The 19,575-nt window shown below is 43.0% G+C and overlaps 1 protein-coding gene across 3 annotated transcripts; it reads right to left on the bottom strand.

Moving 5' to 3' along the window:
* Positions 1–1,202: 1,202 nt before the first annotated feature.
* On the bottom strand, positions 1,203–12,915 carry NAA40 (N-alpha-acetyltransferase 40, NatD catalytic subunit). Of its 3 annotated transcripts, none has more exons than XM_070950524.1 (8): positions 12,868–12,915; positions 9,193–9,288; positions 6,775–6,827; positions 5,785–5,880; positions 4,897–5,055; positions 3,712–3,795; positions 2,987–3,064; positions 1,203–2,720 (listed from the first exon to the last, which is right to left on the bottom strand). In XM_070950524.1, exons 1-8 carry the CDS (start codon positions 12,871–12,873, stop codon positions 2,579–2,581), a joined length of 714 nt encoding a protein of 237 aa, XP_070806625.1. In that variant the 5' UTR covers positions 12,874–12,915; the 3' UTR covers positions 1,203–2,578. The 3 variants fall into 3 exon arrangements, with proteins under 3 accessions (XP_070806625.1, XP_070806626.1, XP_070806623.1); XM_070950525.1 differs by having other exon boundaries at positions 9,193–9,311; positions 12,868–12,903; XM_070950522.1 differs by lacking the exon at positions 12,868–12,915 and having other exon boundaries at positions 9,193–9,513.
* Positions 12,916–19,575: the final 6,660 nt, after the last annotated feature.

Raw genomic sequence — 19,575 nt, 5'->3', positions numbered from 1 at the left:
GCAGAAGATAAGACGGCAGCTGTGTTTGTGTGATACATCCACCCCTCCTGGAACTAACCATTGTTTATGCAATTAGCCCAATTTTCTGGGCTCCGACCACACAGTGAGTCATGGCGTAATCATTCTGGGCTGGCTTAGCCCAATCGCCAGGCAAAAATAGGATAGTTGGCTACTTGTCAACTTCTGTTTATAGCTCAACGTTTCTATTTTTAGCTTATTCTGGCAGGTCTCAGGTGGCAAGTCCAGCCATTGCCTTCTGGGCCATCCTGCCAGAAATTCAACCTGTCTTTGGATGTAAAAGGGACGCGGTAGCTCAGGGGCAAAGACGCTGAGCCCGTTGATTAAAAGGTCGGCAGTTCAGCGGTTCGAATCCCTAGTGCTGCTGCGTAATGGGGTGAGCTCCCGTGACTTGTCCCAGCTTCTGCCAACCTAGCAGTTCGAAAGCAGGTAAAAAAAAATGCAAGTAGAAAAATAGGGACCACCTTTGGTGGGAAGGGAACAGCGTTCCGTGCGCCTTTGGTGTTGAGTCATGCCGGTCACATGACCATGGAGACGTCTTCGGACAGCGCTGGCTTTCGGCTTTGAAACAGAGATGAACACCGCCCCCTAGAGCTAGGAAGGACCAGCACATATTTGTGAGGGAAACCTTTACCTTTTGGATGTAAAACTATTGATTCAACTAGGGCCCTGCTCTCCACAACCGCATCCGCTAAGCCTTGGAAGAGGTCTGGACTTCAACGCCCAGAATTCCCCAGTGAGCATATGTGTGGACTTCAACTCCCAGAATTCAGAAAGAAAAATGCTTTAAGAGTCAGAACAGAAAGCTGATTTTTCGACATACAAAGGGATCGCTTCCATTTTTATTTTTATTTTTTGGCTTGCATCTCATTTGCAAACTCAAATACCCATTTTTATAACAGGCCTTGGGAGGATGACAGTCGGCATCCAATAAGAACAAGAAGAAATGAAAACTCTTGAACCGAAGAAGAGAATTGGTAGTTCTTCATTTGGAATTGTGACTTTTTTAAAGTGGTCCGTAGAAAAGTATTCAAAAGAGAGAGAAACTTCTCCAATTGTTCAACACAAAAGATATTCTCTTGAATGTTTAGGAAAAGCAGAGCACCCAATTTTACTCTTAAAAAAGAACCCCGAAATACATCACAAGGGAAGCTATACTTGAGAACACATCATTTACAACCCACTGGAGATCAAACAGAATGTTTATTTTTTAAAAAACAGACAAACTGCACCTACCACCACCACTCCAGTTAACCTTTTCATTTAAAAATAAATCAGACTGTTCCCCTTTGATTCCAGCAAAAAGTTACCGGTTTAATAAGAAGCAGGTAACTTGAAATTGGTTCTGTGAAACAAAACTACCCCCCCCCCAAAAAAGGGCAAAATAAAATGAGGAAACATCCACTAGATATACAAAAGTATATTATTTCAGATTCAAAATGTAAAATATTTTGCATGCCACACTCAACATGCTCAATCACCTTTCTCCCCTTTTGGGGGGGGGGGAGGGAAGGGGAGAGAAATCCATCAATGCAAAAGTCTAAAAGGAAAATCAAGATGTTGATTAAACCAATGTATCATAATGGGGCCATATCTGCTGACAGTTTTTAGTTCCAAAACCAACGGACTAGAGGACTTCCTAAACAATAAGGACACGGTCCTAGTGAACTGGAATTATTTGCTCTTGCACAATTGCTCCTACTGGGAACTTTCAGACAACAAAACCGCTCCGAGTTGTTTCTAGCACAGCTGGCTGAGAAGAAATTGTGCCATTTTAGTTAGGCTGAAGATCTAGTTGGGAGCTGACCGAGAGCAGGCTGCGTGTGGAGTAATCCGTTCGGGCGGATTATTGTCCCCTCAACGCACAAGGAGGGAAATATAACCAGTTGCAACCGTGTTATACTTAGGATCCAGTTCTAAAAATCTGTGTGGATCCCTCTTTCCTCCTATAAGCCCAGACAACAAAGAGTTGCTTCAAAACACACGCACACATCCGGTGAAGATCTTCCCAACGATTTGATTTAGAGGAAGTATGTTCTTTTTTTCAAAACCTGCTGTAGTTCTCCAACGAAACGATAAAACCCGGTGTTGCAAATTATTCAAACACGAAAGTGGGGAAACGGGCACAGAAGGAATACAGGAAAAAAAAAACATCTCAAATCGCCTTGATCTGCCAAACCCCAAAGTCTATCCTTCATCCGCAGAGAAAGGCTCACTAATTCTTAGTCAATGCCTTTAGGCAGGAACCCCATCATCAATTTTCCATGGAAAAAAGAAAAAGAGGGACGGGGAAAAAAAAACCCACCCCCCCACCGCAGATTCCCACCTTCAGTTCAAGGCTGCAGGTAAGCAAGATCAAGCCTAAAATCTCGGCTTTTGATTTAAAGGACCGGGGATCTCTGATCCCGGGATCCGGCATGTTAACCCCAGGAGTTGTGTCCTTCTTGACTTTTGAGAACGCCGCAAGAATTGGAGAGGCTGGGGGGGTGAGAGGTCAAGAGAAGCCGTGAGGAAGGCACGCTTACGTGGAGGGCGACGGGGTTATTTCGGAAGGAGCACCTCAATGGCAGCAGCCCCCACACTGAGTGCCCAAGTGAGCCTGTTGGCTCTCGCCAAATTTGGTTCTCCGGCTGAGGATTTCGTAGGAGCAGTCTTCCCCACAGCAGCCAGACATGCTCGGTGAGGTATCGTCTATTTCAAATCTAAAGGGTCAGGACAATTCTTTTTTAAAAAAGCAGGCCCACACACAGACCTCCAGCTGGTGTTTTATCGATAGAAGTTGGATCGTATTTGGGGGAAAATGGTCAAAATAATTTTAACAGGGTGAACACTCTAGTCTAAGCAAGGAGGCGATGCGCTAAAAAGGCTTTTTTTTTTAACAAAAAAAAAAACCCCAATTATTCAGCGATCCCCTTGTTTTCTTTCTGCCTTGGAAAGAGAGAATGATGAAACCAAATCTTTGACTTACTGTAAAGCTTCTCTGAAGAACTGGTTGGCTCCGTGGTTATGTTTGAAGACCGTTAACATGACTTTCTTCATCTGTGTGCTGAGAAAAGTCAGGGAGAGGCAAAATCAGAATAGGACGAGAGAAAAACAGGAACGCGGCACTAGGGATTCGAACCACTGAACTGGCGACCTTTCGATCGAGAAGCTCAGCGTCTTAGCCACTGAGCTACCGCTTCCCCAATGTTAGTTTAGTAAAGAATAAATGAGAAATATATTGAGCCCGCCCCTGGCTAAATTAAATCTGTAACATTCAGGTTGGAATATCACAGGTTTTAATGTGGAGAGTTGGTCTTGTTAAACATCAATAAAGTTTGCCCCCCCCCCACCCAATGAGATTGACTGTGGCTCAACAGTTAAGACACTGGGCTCGTCAGCTGGAAAATCAACAGCCCAGGTTCGAACCCCAAACACCATGAGACGGGGCGAGTTCCCATCCTCACTTCAGCTCCTGCTCACCGAGCATGTTAAGAAGCATGCAAATGCAAGTAGATACAATAGGTACCACTTTGGCGGGAAGGTCACAACGCCTCCATGTCATCAGGCTGGCCACATGACCACGGAATATGTCTTCGGACAGCGCTGCCTCGTTACCATCGGCAACTACTAAGCGGAGTAAAATCCGCAGGGATCCTCCAGGGAGGCCGGAGTGATTTGTAGCTCAGAAACAATGGGAAAGCACAGCCCTACCTATTTGCCACAAGCTGCAGGATCTGGATGAGAAACTTGCCGAGGCCTTTCCTCCTTGCTTTGCTTTCCAGCTGTATTTCGTAGCTAGAGCAAGAGAGAAATAAGTAAGCAAATGCCAGCTGTACCATCTATGATCTTGGTTATTGCCATTTGAAGCACAAGATGCCGAGTTTGGAAACACCTTCCAAAGCCTTTGCCTCTATTTAGAAGGGGAAGAGCTTTCAATCAAGCGAGAAACCCACATTTAACATCAGTGCTTGCAACTATTTAAACACTATATACTGAAAGCTTGCTTGGGGATTCGGTGACTGATAAGGAGTGAAGGACTGAAACAAGGAGACCGACGAGAGATGAAAATAACTGATGAAGTGCCAAATACGGGGGTCATGTGATATGAACTTAGGGGGGGTCACATTAAGAAGGCACGGTGGGCACGCAGCACAGATTTTTGTTTTGTTTTGCAGGCAAATTCTTCTTTCCATTGTAGAGCCCTGGTGGCGCAGTGGTTAGAATGCAGAATTGCAGACCAACTCTGCCCACAGCCTGAAGTTCAACCCTAATGGGTCTCAAGGTTGACTCAATCTCCTATCCTTCTGAGGTCGGTAAAATGAGGACCCAGATTGTTGGGGGCAATAGGCTGACTCTGTACAGTGCTTGGAGAGGGCTGTAAAAGCACAGTGAAAGTGGTATATAAGTGCTATTGCTGTTCGGTTGTACTCTACTCTGCATTTTTTCTGCATTCTCTTCCATGCCATTCTGTATTTTTTATTCCATTCCATTCCATTCCATTAATTCTATTCTATTATTATTCTATTCTATTATTATTATTATTATTATTATTATTATTATTATTATTATTATTATTATTAATTATATTATTATTATATTCTATCCCATGCCATATTTTCCATTCCATTCTTCTATTCTATTCTATTCCACTCCATCTTTTCTTTTCTTTTCTTTTCTTTTCTTTTCTTTTCTTTTCTCTTTTCTATTCTATTCTATTCTATTCTATTCTATTCTATTCTACTCTTATTCTATCCCATCCCACCCATCCCATCCCATTTCATATTTTCTATTCCATTCCATTAATTCTTATTTTATTCTATTTCTATTCCATTCCCTTCGACTTTCCTGCCTGAAGCCGGCAATCCATCCACTGAAATTCCAAGTGGGAAGCCCTACCAATAGAGAACCTCCTCCCCATATTCGACGTCGAAGCGGAAATGCGAGAACGCCACAGGCAGGGAGCCATTTTCCAAAGCGATTAAGTACCAAGCCCGGTCATCGGTCATTTCGTCCCTTTTTTCCCGATCTTTCCATCCCCACTCGCTCTGCTCATACCTTTGAAGGAGGACAGGGGAAAAAAAAAAAAAAAACAAACGAGACGATCCTTAAGGATGGGATGATCAACCTTTGTACAATGATCATATTCAGAAGTCACTACAGGTAATCCTTGATTTGCAACCATTCACTTACTGACCGTCCAAAGTTACAACGCTGAAAAATGACTTGCCACGGATCCTTGTATAGGTCATCCTCTTACTTATAACCACAATTGAGCCCAACATTTCTGTTGCTAAGCGAGACAGTTGTTAAAGTGAGTTTTGCCCCCATTTTTACAGCCTTTCTGGCCACGATTGTTAAGCGAATCCCTGCGGGTGTGACGTTATTAACCCGGTTGTTAAGTGAATCGGGGGTTCCCCATTGACTTTGCTTGTCAGGTGGTCGCCAAAGGATGATCATGTGACTCCCCCTGGGACACTGCAAGCGTCATAAATGCAAGTCAGTTGCCAAGCATTTGAATTTTTAAAATCACATAAGTGTGAAAAAGTTATAAGCCGCTTTTTCAGTGCTGTTGTTAACTTGGAATGGTCACTAAACAAGCCTGTTGTAAGTCGAGGTCTACCTGTACTTTTGAGCACTTTTCCCTCCCCCCTCTTAAAAATAAAATATTTTGGACTCTTGAACCAGAGAGTGTGAGATTGAAACTCCTTTTGCTCATACCACAATTACTGGTCATGGCTGCCCCACTGGCCTCCCATTATCCCTGGGTATCCTTTATAGTCTTACAAAGTCTGCATATTTGTTTTGGTCAGCTCAAATGCCCAGTCAAGAATAGCCGGATCCAAACTGGAGACGCGTTTGCACTCGATGGAAACGTTCAGTCTGTAACGAAAGAACAATTCGTAAATTAGGATTACCTGTGGAAATGCAATTAAATCTCGGGGGGGGGGGGGGGTTGCGAGACAGGAAATGCCAAGCAGCCGACAAGCAGGACAAGAGTGAGGCTGTGCAATTATCGTATTTTTCGGAGTGTAAGATGCACCTTAGTTTTTGGGGAGGAAAATAATAAGAAAAGAAAAATCTTGCCTCTGCCTACCAGCACCCATCGGTATTCATCTGGCTAGCGTCCTGTCAGTGTGTGAGAGAGTTGAGGGCTGTTTGGAAACTGAAACAGTATTTGCTGTGTGAGCAACAAGGAAGGAGACAGCAAGGAGCCTGGGCGTGGCTTAGCTCTGCAGCTCTGAGTCTGTACTGAACTAGTGCTAGTCTGCTGCTCAAAACCGAAACTCCTCTCCTGTCCTGTGTTTTGCTTGTATTTACTACCACATTGGAAAACCTGCTTCTGGTATTGTATATTTACTTCATGTGTTATATTATATATAAAGAGAAGTTATTGAATCCTGTTGAATCAGTTACTTGTGTGTGCTTTCTGGATGTGATTGCTGCTGCAAACTCTGAGTCCTTGCAGCAAATAGCAAACAGACAGGTCAGCTTTATATTATCACATTATTGTAGCCTGATGCAGCACGAGCAGCTGATTGGCCTCCCAGAATACTCCCAATCAGCTGTTCCAGGCTGCAGGGATTGCCACAGACCATCGCTGCCTTCGTTTTTGGCTACATTCGGTGTATAAGACGCACCCAAATTTTCACCTTCTTTTGGGGGGGGGGGGGGGAGTGCGTCTCCTACTCCGAAAAATGCGGTATTTGTCACAGAGGGAGAGGCTTGAATTCGAAACACTCCCCTCGAAAAAAAGGACACAGGCTTTTTACTCACCCATTTCTGTCGTATTTCTTGAACACGGGGAAAGCTTCCAATGGGTCTCCCAACTGTACAAAGAAAGAAAGTCATTAGACAAACTAATGAATAGTGAGGGAGTGCTCCATCTCTGAGGGGCTGCCACAAGGAAGAAGGGGTCCACGTCCAAAGCACCTGAAGGCAGGACACTAAGTAATGGGTGGAAGATCATAAAAGAGAGATCCAACCTAGATCCAACCCTTTGGTCAAGGTCTTGGTGTTCCTGCATCTGGAGGAGGAGTGGTCGCAGTGATGGCTCAAGTTGGGACGGATGATGATTGGATCGGGTGATGGGCGCAGGAGGATGGATTTGGGATTTTGAGTTACTGAGGGGAAACCCGGAACTCTCAGATTCGGGTTTTCCCATATGTGCCAGCATACCTACTCTAATAAACAGGAACTTTAAGAAAATGCCTGTCTCTGAGTTTTTAATTGGAGTTGGGTTAGATCAAGACAATAAAAAGTCTGGCTTTTGTTACGTTATCAAGGTTAAATAAAATGCTGACTTTGCTCGTCAGAAGTCATCTGGGAAGATCCCCAAAGGGGATCATGTGACTCTGGGATGCTGCAACCATCCTAAATCCATGCCAATTGCCAAGAACCTGAATTCTGACCACGTCACTGCAGGGAGGCTGCAAGTCGTTAAGGGCAAAGACCAGTCGTAAGTCACTTATTTCAGTTCAAATGGTCGCTAAATGAATGGCTGTAAGTGGAGGACTACTTGATGCAGGTAGACTACCTTCAGCTGATCGCATTCTCTGCAGTAATTAATCAGCTAAACTGCCTTAACTTCAATGTGATAGAAAGTGTCTTGTTCATAAGTAGACCTGCAGGGCAGAGATCAGTTTTTTGTGTGTGGGGGGGGGGGGACTTCTTTTCTTCAGCTCCTTCCTCTGCTTGCCTTTTCCTCTGTTAAAATTAAAATGTTTATTTATATATCTTTATTCTGACTAGTGTCTAATAACAATCAGATCCTCCAAATGGCTTAATCCATTCCTTCTCTAAGACACCAGAATTCTCCTAAAGGACAAAGATTTCAATCTCACCAATTTGTTCTCGTCAGGCAAGAAATAAACTCACAGATCTGTATTCTCCCACCTTCAAAACAGGGTTTAAAAATAATGCTTCAATCCCCAGGAGTCAGCCTTTCAAATTTGGTCTGGACAGGTTGCTAAGCAAAGGCTTGGTGATTACCAGCAGGCAACCATAAAACAGAAGGCAACAGCTGGATTCAAAGAATAACCTTGGTCATAAGTCGAGGACTACCTATATTATAAAAACAGTATCACTGAAGGTCAATCAAAGCAGCAGGACTCACTTAACAGCTGTCTTGCTTAGCAACGGAAATTCTACTCCCAGTAAGTCATGAGGACTGCCTGTTCAGGAAAGCTTTATTTTCCCTACATCACACATTTCTAAATTATGCAATTATTGGGGTTAAAGCCATTCAAGTTTCAGAACAGAGGCGTTGAGCAGAATCAAAAATCAAGTTGCTTTTCTAACCACTACCATCAAGGGTGTCCAACTTCGACAACTTTTATGACTTGTGGACTTCAACTCCCAGAATTCTCCAGCCAGCTATGGGAATTCTGGGAGCTGAAGTCCACAAGTCTTAAAGCGGCCAAGGTTGCCCCAGGTTTTAACTACCGTATTTTTCAGAGTATAAAACGCACCTTAGGTTTTGGGGAGGAAAATATGAAAAAAGCTGATTGGCAGGTGGATCAGCCTCCCGGAATACCCCCAATCAGCTGTTTCCAGAGGTGAATTTTAGCAACAGGTTCATTGCTTGTGAGCTCTGTGCCTTGCTTTTTTTCCTGCCTCTGAAACTTAAACTGTTTCAGAAAAAACTTTTTTTCTGCCTCTGAAAGCCTCCGAAACAGAGCTTCAGAAAAAAAGGGTTTTTTTCTGAAGCTTCTTTCAGAGGCTTTTATTCTGAAGGACTATCTGTACTCTGTTCAGTCTCCTTTCTTTGGTTTTGGTTATGTAGATTAACCTCTTCCCATCTGTTGGTTATTGTGCCATTCTCCAGATTTGTTAACATAGTTTGGTTAGAACCTTTACTGATTCTTCTTTTGTTGCTTGCCATATTATTTTAGATAAAAGCCTTTCAGAGGCTTTTTTTCTGTTGCTTCTTTCAGAGGCTTCTTTCAGCCTCTGAAATCTCTGTTTGGGAGGCTGGGTGGGGTTACATTCAGAGTATAAGACTCACCCAATTTTCACCCCCTTTTTGGGGCGGAAAAAGGTGGGTCTTATACTCCAAAAAATACGGTATACTAATTTGGTTTTATGCAAGGTTTTCTTTTTATAGCCGCAAGGAAGAAGCTGCAAGATAAGGCATACTTTGCATGGTAAAATAATAAAGACGTGGAATTAAAAAAAGGAGAAAAAAAAACTCACTTTATTTGCTGCATCAACCTTGGCACAGACAGCATCCATGGCTGCCCGTTCCTCCAATCGTTTCTGCTTCTTCTCCTTCCCTTTACTGGACTTCCTCTGCAACCAGGAGGGTTGAAATGCTAAGACACAACACACAAACAGAACTGAACAGTTCCCCATCTATGAAGGCTTCTTCCACCGCACAGGTGGTCCTCGATTTACAACCACAATTGAGCAACACAAAATTTATGTTGCTAAGTGAGACAGTCGTTAAGTGAATTTTCCCCCTCCATTTTACGGCCTTTCTTGACACGGTTGTTAAGTGAATCACTGCAGTTGTTAAGTTAGTAACACCGTCATTAAGTGGATCTGGCTTCCCCCATCAACTTTGCTTGTCAGAAGGTCGCAAAAGGGGATTAGTGACCCCAGGACACTGCAACCGTCGTAAGTATGAGTCAGTTGCCAAGCCTCTGAATTTTGATCAGGTGACCACAGGGATGCTGCAACGGTCATAAATGTGGAAAAACACTCACAAGTCGCTTTTTTTCCGGGGTGTTGTAACTTTGAATGGTCACTAAATGAACTGTTGTAACTCTAGACTGCATTTTCTGCAAAGGCCTGAAATTCAGGTAGTCCTCCGATTACAACCATTTGTTTAATGAATGCTCAAAATTACAAAAAAAGGAACTCATCTTCAATGCTTCCACTTATGACCGTTGAGAGCGTTCCCGCAGTTATATGATCCAAATAAAATAATAAAATAAAATAAAATAAAATAAAATAATACAATAAAACTCTTGACCAACCGAAGGATTCTGCTAAATCAATAAAAGCTGTCAATCAAAAGCTTATCTCTATTACAGCAACAAAAGAATAAAACATCCCTGATTAACAATAACATCCCCAGTTCATAAACTAAACTTTCTGTGGATTAAGCCAATCAAAATGTGAGGTTTTTGTTTTAAAAAAGTTGTGAATAAACAAGTGAACGCTTCGAACTCTACTTCCTTAATGCAGCATCGTTTTCCAGCTCATGGCTATCCGAAACACTTTTAACTCCTTTAATTTTTTTTTTTTTTTAATTTGGAGGCTGTTCCTCGGGGATTCAAAATGTGCCGTGATGCAGCTTTCAAGAACAAGGAAGCAAATCTTACCAGGAATCCAGGCCTCCCACAGCTTTGATCCTATAACTTTTTCCCCCCTTGTTTCTACCACTGCAAGCTCATACAAATGTGCCTTGGAAATGCTCCTTTTTTTAACAACAACAAAACAAAAATCCAAACTTTCTGCCAGGCTGATGATTCAGCAGCTCTGGTGCTTTCAAGCCAGAAATATGCGTTTGTTTAACCTCCCTGCAACCCTTCCACCCCTCAAAAGTTCAAGCAAGGCCACCTTTTCCAATTCATTGTGTGTGTGCTTGGCTAGGAAGTCACTTGAGAATGTGAGAGCAGAGTTGGTAGATGGTGTAAGAGGCTCTATACACACTACACAGCAAGGGTAAAATGCTACTGGTTTGCTCCAGTTCGCGTGAAAAATGCTTTAAAAAAGTTTTTTTAAAAAATAAAATAAATAAAAAGCCACGCCCACCCAGTCACATGGTCTCCACCAAGCCACGCCCACAGAACCGGTAGCAACAAATTTTACATTTCACCACTGCTTACAGAGGTAGTCCTCGACTTTCAACAGTTCATTTAGGGACCGTTCAAAGTTACAACATGAACGGGGGGGAAAAGGGACTTATGACCATTGTTCACATTTACGACCGTTGCAGCATTTCCCCCCTCTCATGTGATCAATATTCAGATGCTTGGTAACGGACTCGTATCTATTTTTGAGATCATGCAAGATCCCCATTTACGACCTTCTGACAAGCAGTCAAGGGGGGGAAGCCAGATTCACTTAACCACCGTGCTCTTCATTTAACAACGGCAGTGAATCACTTCACAATTGTGGCAAGGTCAGAAAAAGGGCAAAACATCTATTATCTATTTATCTATGTCTGCCCACATCTGTCTATCTACTACTATTATCTATATGTCTATGACTGTCTATGTCTCTCTCTCTATCCATCCATCATCTGTCTATATCTGTCTGTCTGTCTGTCTGTCCATCCATCCATCCATCCATCCATCATCTGTGTCAGCACTTCAACATCGAAACCTGACACTGTGTCTATCTATCTAGCCATCCAATCTATGCAGCCATCATCTGTCTATATCTATCTATCTACCTATCTACCCATCCATCCATCCAACCTACCTATCTGTCCATGCATCCATCAGCTATCTATCTATCCATCCATCATCTATCCATCCATCCATCCATCCATCCATCCATCCATCCATCCATCCATCCATCATCTAGCTAGCTAACCATCATCTATCTATCCATCATGTCATCTATATTTATCTATCTATCCATCCATCATCTATCTATCTATCTAGCCATCATCTATCTAGCCATCCATCCAATCTATCCAGCCATGTCTGTCTATATCTATCTAGTCATCATCTATCTATCTAGCCATCATCTATCCAGCCATCCAATCTATCCAGCCATCGTGTCTGTCTATATCTATGTATCTATCCAGCCATCATCTATCTATCTATGCATCATCTATCTATCCAGCCATCCAATCTATCCAGCCATGTCTGTCTATATCTATCCTATCTATCCATCATTATCTATCTATCTATCTATCTATCTATCTATCTATCTATCTATCCATCGTCTATCTATCCAGCCATCATCTATCTAGACATCCATCCAATCTATCCAGCCATCATGTCTGTCTATATCTATCTATACTATCTATCCATCATCTATCTATCTATCCATCATCTATCTATCTATCCATCATCTATCTATCCAGCCATCATCTATCTATCCATCTTCTAGCTAACTAGCCAGCCATCATTCCAATCTATCCAGCCATGTCTGTCTATATCTATCCATCCATCCAATCTATCCATCCATCCATCCATCCATCCATCCAATCTATCCAGCCATCATGTCTGTCTATATCTATCTATCTGGCTGTCTGTCTGTCTGTCTCTCTCTCTCTCTCAATCATCTGTTCAATATCCTCTTTTCAACCCAACCCAAACCCCGTTGACTTTGTAAGATGCCCCCTTTGGCTGTGGAGGATGGGAACTGTAGTTTAGCACCATCTGGAGGCCAGGAAGGGGGAGAAGTCACTCCAAAGACTTTTATAAACATCCCTCCTTCCCCTCCCCCCATCTCCGCAAACTCTGCTGAATATTTAAAATACAAGCCCCCCCCGACCCTCCCTCCCCCCCCCCCATTTCCACCCTTAAGGGCTATATATACTAAAACTATCTTATCAGGTGGGCAGCTGTATAAATAAATTAGAATAATAAATACAAGACACCCATTTTTTCTTCTTCCCCCCCCTTCTTGATCCTGACAAGCCCCCCCCACCTAGTTTTTATCTCGTTTTATCCCCCTCCCACAGCCCCCCTCCCCAATTTATAGCCTGGCCCTTCATCCTTTCTCACCCCCCCCAGGCCAGGCTTTTCAACCCATTACCTCAAATTCCCCCCCCCAAAATCCCCCCCTTACATTCAGCTCCCCCCCCCCCATTTGTGGCCCCCTCCTCATACGTTATATCCCCCTCGCGGTTCCTAAACCCCCCCTCCGACTCCAGCCCTTCCCCCTCCCTCAACCCCCCCTTACCCCCATGGTGAAGGCGACCGCGAGCCCCCCACAGCCTCCCCAATGATGCGTGACCCGAGACTTTAAAAAAAACCGCTACGACGCTACTGCGCCTGCGCAGAGACAACCCCCCCCCCCAACCAAAAAAAAAACGGCGGGGAAAAGCAAAGCGCGGCCTAAAAAGAACCCCTGACGCGATGGCGCGGAGGATGGGCGCGAGGCCGCCCGCGCCTGCGCAGCGAGGCGTTAAGGGCAAAAGAGAGGGCGGAAGAGCAGGAAGCGCCTCTCCTGGGACGCCTGCGCAGAGGAGGAGATAATAGGCGGGAGGAGAACGGCGGGGAGGGAAAGGAAGGCGAAAAGAGCGGGAAAGCGCGGAGGGTTTACCTTTAGCCCCACAACACAAATAGGGAGAAAGGAGACGCGCATGCGCGCTAGCGTTCTTGCTCCGCCCCTTTCCCTAAAACCCCGCCCTTTAACTCGAGTTCTGCGGGCGGGGGGGGGAATTGAATTTCTTAGCCGCTGATTGGCTAAGAGCAATATATATATATATATATATATATATATATATATATATATATATATATATATATATATATATAAAACATTTTCATCTTGATTAATCTTAATTCAATATCGATTAATAATAGGAATGAAAGGTTTCTTCTGCCAGCCAGCTGTGGTCAATAAAATAACAAAAATTTAAAAAAAATTAAATTAAAATAAAATAAATAAAATAAATAAAATAATTAATTAATAAAATAATTAAAATAAATAAAATAAAATAATGAAATAAAATGAAATGAAATAAAAAAATAAGTCGGAAAACTACTTTGCTATGGCCAGTGAAGACATATTAAATCAATAAACCATGATTGCAGACAACATGCTAATTTACCTTCCACCCGCAGAAAAGTAGAGGTGAGCGTGATACATGAACTTTGCCTGAGAGAACATTTTTCCTCCCTTTTTTTTTCCCCACAAAAACCCAAATCTTAAAATTTCTCCTGAATGGCAAAGATGAAATATAAATAAATCAAAACTTAGGGTTCCCTCGGCGCCATTCACACAACACCTTTTAACCCACCCAGTGAATTTCCATATTTTGAGATTTCTCCAGGGCCCTGAATCGTAAACTAGCCAAGAGGGCTGCTTTTAAACAGCCTGATAACCCCCCTCCAAACTAACCCAGATTAAAACCCAGGTTTAGCGTGTTGTGCGAATGCTGCAAAACATTGCATGTTCAAGCCACTTTTGAGCAACAATACATCAACTCAACAGAAACTATTGATATTTCAATTTGCAAAGTCCATAAACTTTTCTCTGGAAATCATCCAATCAATCCCGCAGACGAAATGGTGATTTACACAAATCAGTGTTTCTCGAACTGGGCAACTTGGGTGGACTTCAACTCCCAGAATTCCCCATGCATGCATGGGGAATTCTGGGAGTTGAAGTCCACCCATTTTAAAAGTTGCCCAGTCTGTAATGAACAATTAGATTTAGAACTGGAACTCTTTCTATTGGGGATCTTCAAAAAAAAATATATGTGAAGAACACAAAATATCTAGTACTACACATATTAACCGCTGCCAGGATGGCCTTCGCTCAATGTTGGAAACAGCCATGCACACCCGCAGAGAAACTTGTCATACAAAAGGTCATGAATTGCGCAGAAATGGACAAATTAACACTGAGTTTAAAATATAAAGAGGCATCGATATTTTACAATGTGTGGGAACAGTGGTATAACTGGATAGAACAGAGATAGATTAAAGATAGATAGTTATTAAGTATAAGTAATAGATAAAATAAGACTGTAAACACGCACAATTTAATTTTTGTAAATAACACACAAATTACTGTTACAAGAAAAACACCACAAATAGCTCTTGCTAAGTGATATAATTTTTTATGTTTTTAATGTAATAAAAGATTAATAAAGTGTTTTTTAAAAAAAGTTGCCCAGTCTGAGATTACCAATCCAGTGCAAATCACACCTGTGTCTTCCTTCCCTCGTTTTTTATTTTTATTTTCTTTCCCTTCTCGTGGGTAATTTATTGCTTCCAACTCCCTTTAAATCTCTTGTTTTAATTCCCCAAATTAAATAACCACTGCCTGCCCCCCCCCCAAAAAAACTGGATAAACTAATTAAGGCATATTTTAGGAATGTACTACCATTATCCTCACACCCTTATAAAGCTTCAGAAAGAGATATTCATCAAGGAAACTTCGTTTTTTCCCCCACTTTTCGTGGAAAGTGTCTTCAAAATCCTTCCCCTTTCCAAAAAAAAAAATAAATCTGATTTTTTTTTTTTTTTTTTAAGGTTGGAGAGTGCTCAATTTCCTTCCAAATCCTTCTGGAATAAGATAAATGATAAGAAGATTAAAAAGGACCTTTGTACCTGCTAGGAATTTAAAGCAGGCACCAGAGGGAGCTCGCGTTGAAGATAATCTAACTCACCCACCCCTCAAATAAAAAGTAACTAACCCCTTCCTGCCATTCCTCCCAGTCAGGAGTGGGTGGGGTGGGGGGAAAGACTGAGCTGGCAGACCCTAAATTAAAGTGGCAGATGGCACAGGCTGGACTCTACATCAGGCCCTTCCCAAAAATGGCACTTTGACCCCTGGGGTATATTTTACAGGGTCCTCCTATGCCCCTGCTTAAAGACTCAAATACAGTCCTCGACTTACAACAATTCATTTAAGTGACAGTTCAACGTTACAATGGCACTGAAAATGGGTAGGTGGCCGAGCCAGACGAGAGACAGCCAGGATTTGCTGAACCGGTGGTGGATCTGACTGGCCGGGAGATCTCAAGCTCTCCGTAGAGTACCGAGCTTGGGATCTGTTGGGATCTGTTGTTCCCTCGGTTCAAAGTTATTCCGGAGGGAGGTTTATCCCATTTCTCACTATCTCCTGACTCTGGTTGACCACTGAGCTTTCGGGTGGGACACTTTCTTCGTGGGTGGGTTGCATTTCTTCTTTTTAACCCACCCCACCCCCGGGGTATTCTTCGTTGTCCCTCGATACCGAACTGGCTTCCCCTCCAGGTCTCCATCTCCTCCTGCTGTCCCTCTTGTGATCTGGCATCTTTTCCACGAATCCCTGTAATCGAGGCCATTTTTTTCCAGGTCTGCAGATCTGGCTTCATGTGGGAGTAACTTGGTCATTTAGCCTTCGACTGCATCCGTGGTTGAAAGGAATATTTTTGCTAAAGCCAAGCGGTTACAAAATAGGGGGGAAAGAAGAAAAAAAAAAAGAGCTAGATCTGAGATTTGGGCAGGGGAAAAAAAAACAACTTACTTACTTTCCCCCTTTTCTCAGGGCCTTCCCCCTCCCTCCCTCCCCTCCCCAATGATCTTCCTTGGTGTCCGATTTCAAAGGAATTGTTTTGGTAACCCTTCCGCTGCTTGGCGGGCTGGGTGATGGCCGGCATTCCATTCCCATGCTGATGGCCTTGGGGTTCGGCCCACGAATGTCTCTGGCGGGCAGTGGGAGTATAGTTTGGATTTCTGGTCTTCCTCCACCATCTGTTCACCCACCCAACCCAGGATTCCTGGCAGTCTGGCATCAGCGAAGCAGCAGTGGGGAGAAGCAGGATGGGAGCATTGACCCCGGCCTCGCTTTGAAAGCAGACAGAGACCCCCAAGGAGATCATATGACCAGCTATGGATCATAATTGTACAGAAATCCCCTTTACATATTACCTATGAAATGATTTTCCTTCTCCCTTCTTTTCCTTCCTTCCTTCCTCCCTCCCTTATTCCCTTCCATCCATACTTCCTTCCTTCCTTATCACTCCCTCTTTCTCCCTCCCTCCCTCTCTTCTTTCCTCTATCCTTCCCTCCCTCCCTCCTTCCTTCCATCCACACTCCTTCCTTTCTCCCTCCATTCACACTCCTTCTTTTTTCCTTCCTTCCTTCCTTCCTTCCCATTCTCTCTTTCTCCCTCCCACCCTCTTCTTTCCTCCCTCCCTTCTTCCCTTCCATCCACACTCCTTCCTTCCTTTCTCCCTCCAACCACACTTTTTCTTTCTTTTTCTTTCCTTCCTTCCTTCCTTCCTTCCTAGTCCCACTTTCTCCCTCCATCTGTCTCCTTTTTTTTTTTTTAATTTGATTTATATGCCGCCCTTCTCCGAAGACTCAGGGCGGCTTACAATGTGCTCAGCAATAGCCTTCATCCTTTTGTATATTTATACAAAGTCAGTTTATTGCCCCCACAAACTGGGTCCTCATTTCACCTACCTTAGAAAGGATGGAAAGCTGAGTCAACCTTGAGCCTTGGCGAGATTCGAACCCTGCAGTAATTGCAGGCAGCTGGTCTTAATAACCAGCTTAATAACAGGGTGCCTTAAACCCCTGTACTACCAAGGCTCTTCCTTCCTTCCCTCCTCTTTTTCCCTCCATTCACACTCCTTTCTTTCTTTCCTTCCTTCCTTCTTATTCCCTTTTTCTCCCTCCCTCCCTCCCTTCTTTCCTTCCATCCACACTCCTTCCTTCCTTTCTCCCTCCATCCACACTTTTTTCTTCCTTCCTTCCTAGTCCCACTTTCTCCCTCTATCCCTCTTTTCTTCCTTCCTTTTCTCCCTCCATCAACACTCCTTCCTTCCTTCCCAGTCCCTCTTTCTCCCTCCATCCCTCTTTTCTCCCTCCCTTTCTCCCTTCCTTCTCCCTCTCTTCTTTCCTTCCTTCTCCCTCCCTTCCCACTTTGCACAAATAGCTAGTTTTAACCAACCAGCCCAGACCCGAAATTTTGCCCACCCCAACGGAGGCCTCTCTATTGTTAGCAAACCAAGGAGACCCTGAAATTCCCAACCCTCCCAGGTAGAAGAGATTGATGGAGATCAATCTCAGTTTATCTGTTCTAGAGCCACCTACTAATATTGAGAACGATGGAAAGGAAGAAGAAAAAGACAGGGAAAAATTATGGAGCAACGGAGATAACCTTGGAAGAGCTAAAAGACCAACCTGGGAACAAAACTTCAGGGAGGGGGAAAAAATCTGTCTAGGAGTTAGCAACACCTTGATCATCATCAAGAAATTGCAGCTTCCTGCAATAACACCAGTGGAACTGCAAAAAACTGTGCTACTTGGAACATCTTAAGAAGGTATTTGGTTGATCCCTAGGACGCTGGCAGCAACCCGTATTAACCATTAGCACCAGTCAATGGTATTTGTGATGCATTTTTTAATGTCCAGTTGACTGAGTTTCATATTTAATGAATAAAGATAATAATAATAATAATAATAATAATAACAACAACAACAACAACCACCACCACCACCACCACCCTTGGAGCAATACCCAAAGGGCTACCCCGCTATTTAGAAATTCTAAATTTGCCGGACTTGAACATTTTGACTCTACAAAAAACCACCTTACTCGGAACAGCTTACATCCTCCGACGATACCTTAACAGTTCCTAGGTCCTTGGTTAGGACTCGAGTTGCTGAGCTATTAACCAGCCTCAAAGGCTGTGAATCTCACTAAAGATTAAATAATAATAATAATAATAATAATAATAATAATAATAATATCAGTTGACTGAGTTTCACGTATCAGTTGACTGAGTTTCATATTTAATGAATAAAGATAATAATAATAATAATATCAGTTGACTGAGTTTCATATTTAATAAAAATAATAATAATAATAATAATGTGACACATTTTGAAATGCTCAGTTGACTGAGTTTCATGTTTAATGAATAAAAGAGATAATAATATTATTATTAATAATAATAATACCGATTTTAAAAAAAGAGCTACACCACCCAGTGCATCCATATTAGTCGGCAGCCGCCCAATCAAAGCTGCTCAAAAAAAGAGAAATTGAGGAAGAGAGGAAGGAGGGGAAAAAAAAAAAAAAAGCAGGGAGAGATCAAAGCGAAAGGAATTTAGCTTATGCAGATCCCCATCTCAAGCAGGCAATTAAAAAAAAGAAAAAAACACACAATTTTTTCACTCGCAAGCACTCCGCTAAGCTGTCTAACCTTTCCAAAAATTACAGGAAAAAAAAATAATAATCATCAATCTTTCTTCCCACCACAAGAAGAAGGAGGGGTGTGGGGGGGGAAAACCCAGGAAGCTCAGCTCTTCTCAGGTGCCCAGTGTAGATTTGGCACTTTCTCTGATTTTTACATCACCTTGAAACCTCTCCCCACACACACACACACACACAAATTAAAAACAACAACAACAACACAACCCATCGCTCGGTGTTTGCTCAAGCGAAACAATTTCTCCTCTTCTTCTTGATTCCTTCCTCCTGCCAAACATAAAAAGGATGCTTCCTTCCCTCCCTTCTTTTTTTTATCTCTCCGCCAGAATCGCGTGTTTCTGCACAAACCGGAGATGATCAAAGGTTCCCGACTTGTGAATAAAACAGACGTTTGTGCCAGAAAAATGGACTTGTGCCATTTGGGGTTTTTTCCCCCCCCCCTTGATTTCGGTTCTAATTCTCATTTTGGCCTCCCCCCCCCCCCAGAATGATTCCAACATTCAGGCTCTCGCCTGGCCTTCTCTGATTTGGATTTTTTCCGACTGTTTTCTGGGTTAGTCCCAGGGGAAAAAACAACAACAATAGAGACTAGTCCTTGTGACTTGCAACCGTTCGTGGAGGGACCAGTTTGAAGTCGCAGCGGGAAAAAAAACGTGACTTGTGATCGGGACAGTCCTCACACAAGTCACACTTAACGACCGTCGCAACATCCTCATGACCCTGGGATCA

Source organism: Pituophis catenifer, unplaced genomic scaffold (assembly GCF_029215685.1).
Source record: "Pituophis catenifer annectens isolate HBS135680 unplaced genomic scaffold, rPitCat1.0.hap2 SCAF_10, whole genome shotgun sequence".
In the NCBI taxonomy this organism is placed as follows: Eukaryota; Metazoa; Chordata; class Lepidosauria; order Squamata; family Colubridae; genus Pituophis; species Pituophis catenifer.
Note: the sequence above shows the minus strand (reverse complement) of the source record. Positions and strands in the feature narration are given on the sequence as shown.

Coding starts and splice junctions, on each gene's coding strand:
- NAA40 (XM_070950522.1), bottom strand. CDS start 9,351: ATGGGGAACTGTTCAGTTCTGTTTGTGTGTTGTGTCTTAGCATTTCAA. Junction 5,056..5,784: donor AAAACAAATATGCAGACTTT/GTAAGACTATAA, acceptor CCTCCTTCAAAG/GTATGAGCAGAGCGAGTGGG. Junction 3,065..3,711: donor CTGCAGCTTGTGGCAAATAG/GTAGGGCTGTGC, acceptor GACTTTTCTCAG/CACACAGATGAAGAAAGTCA.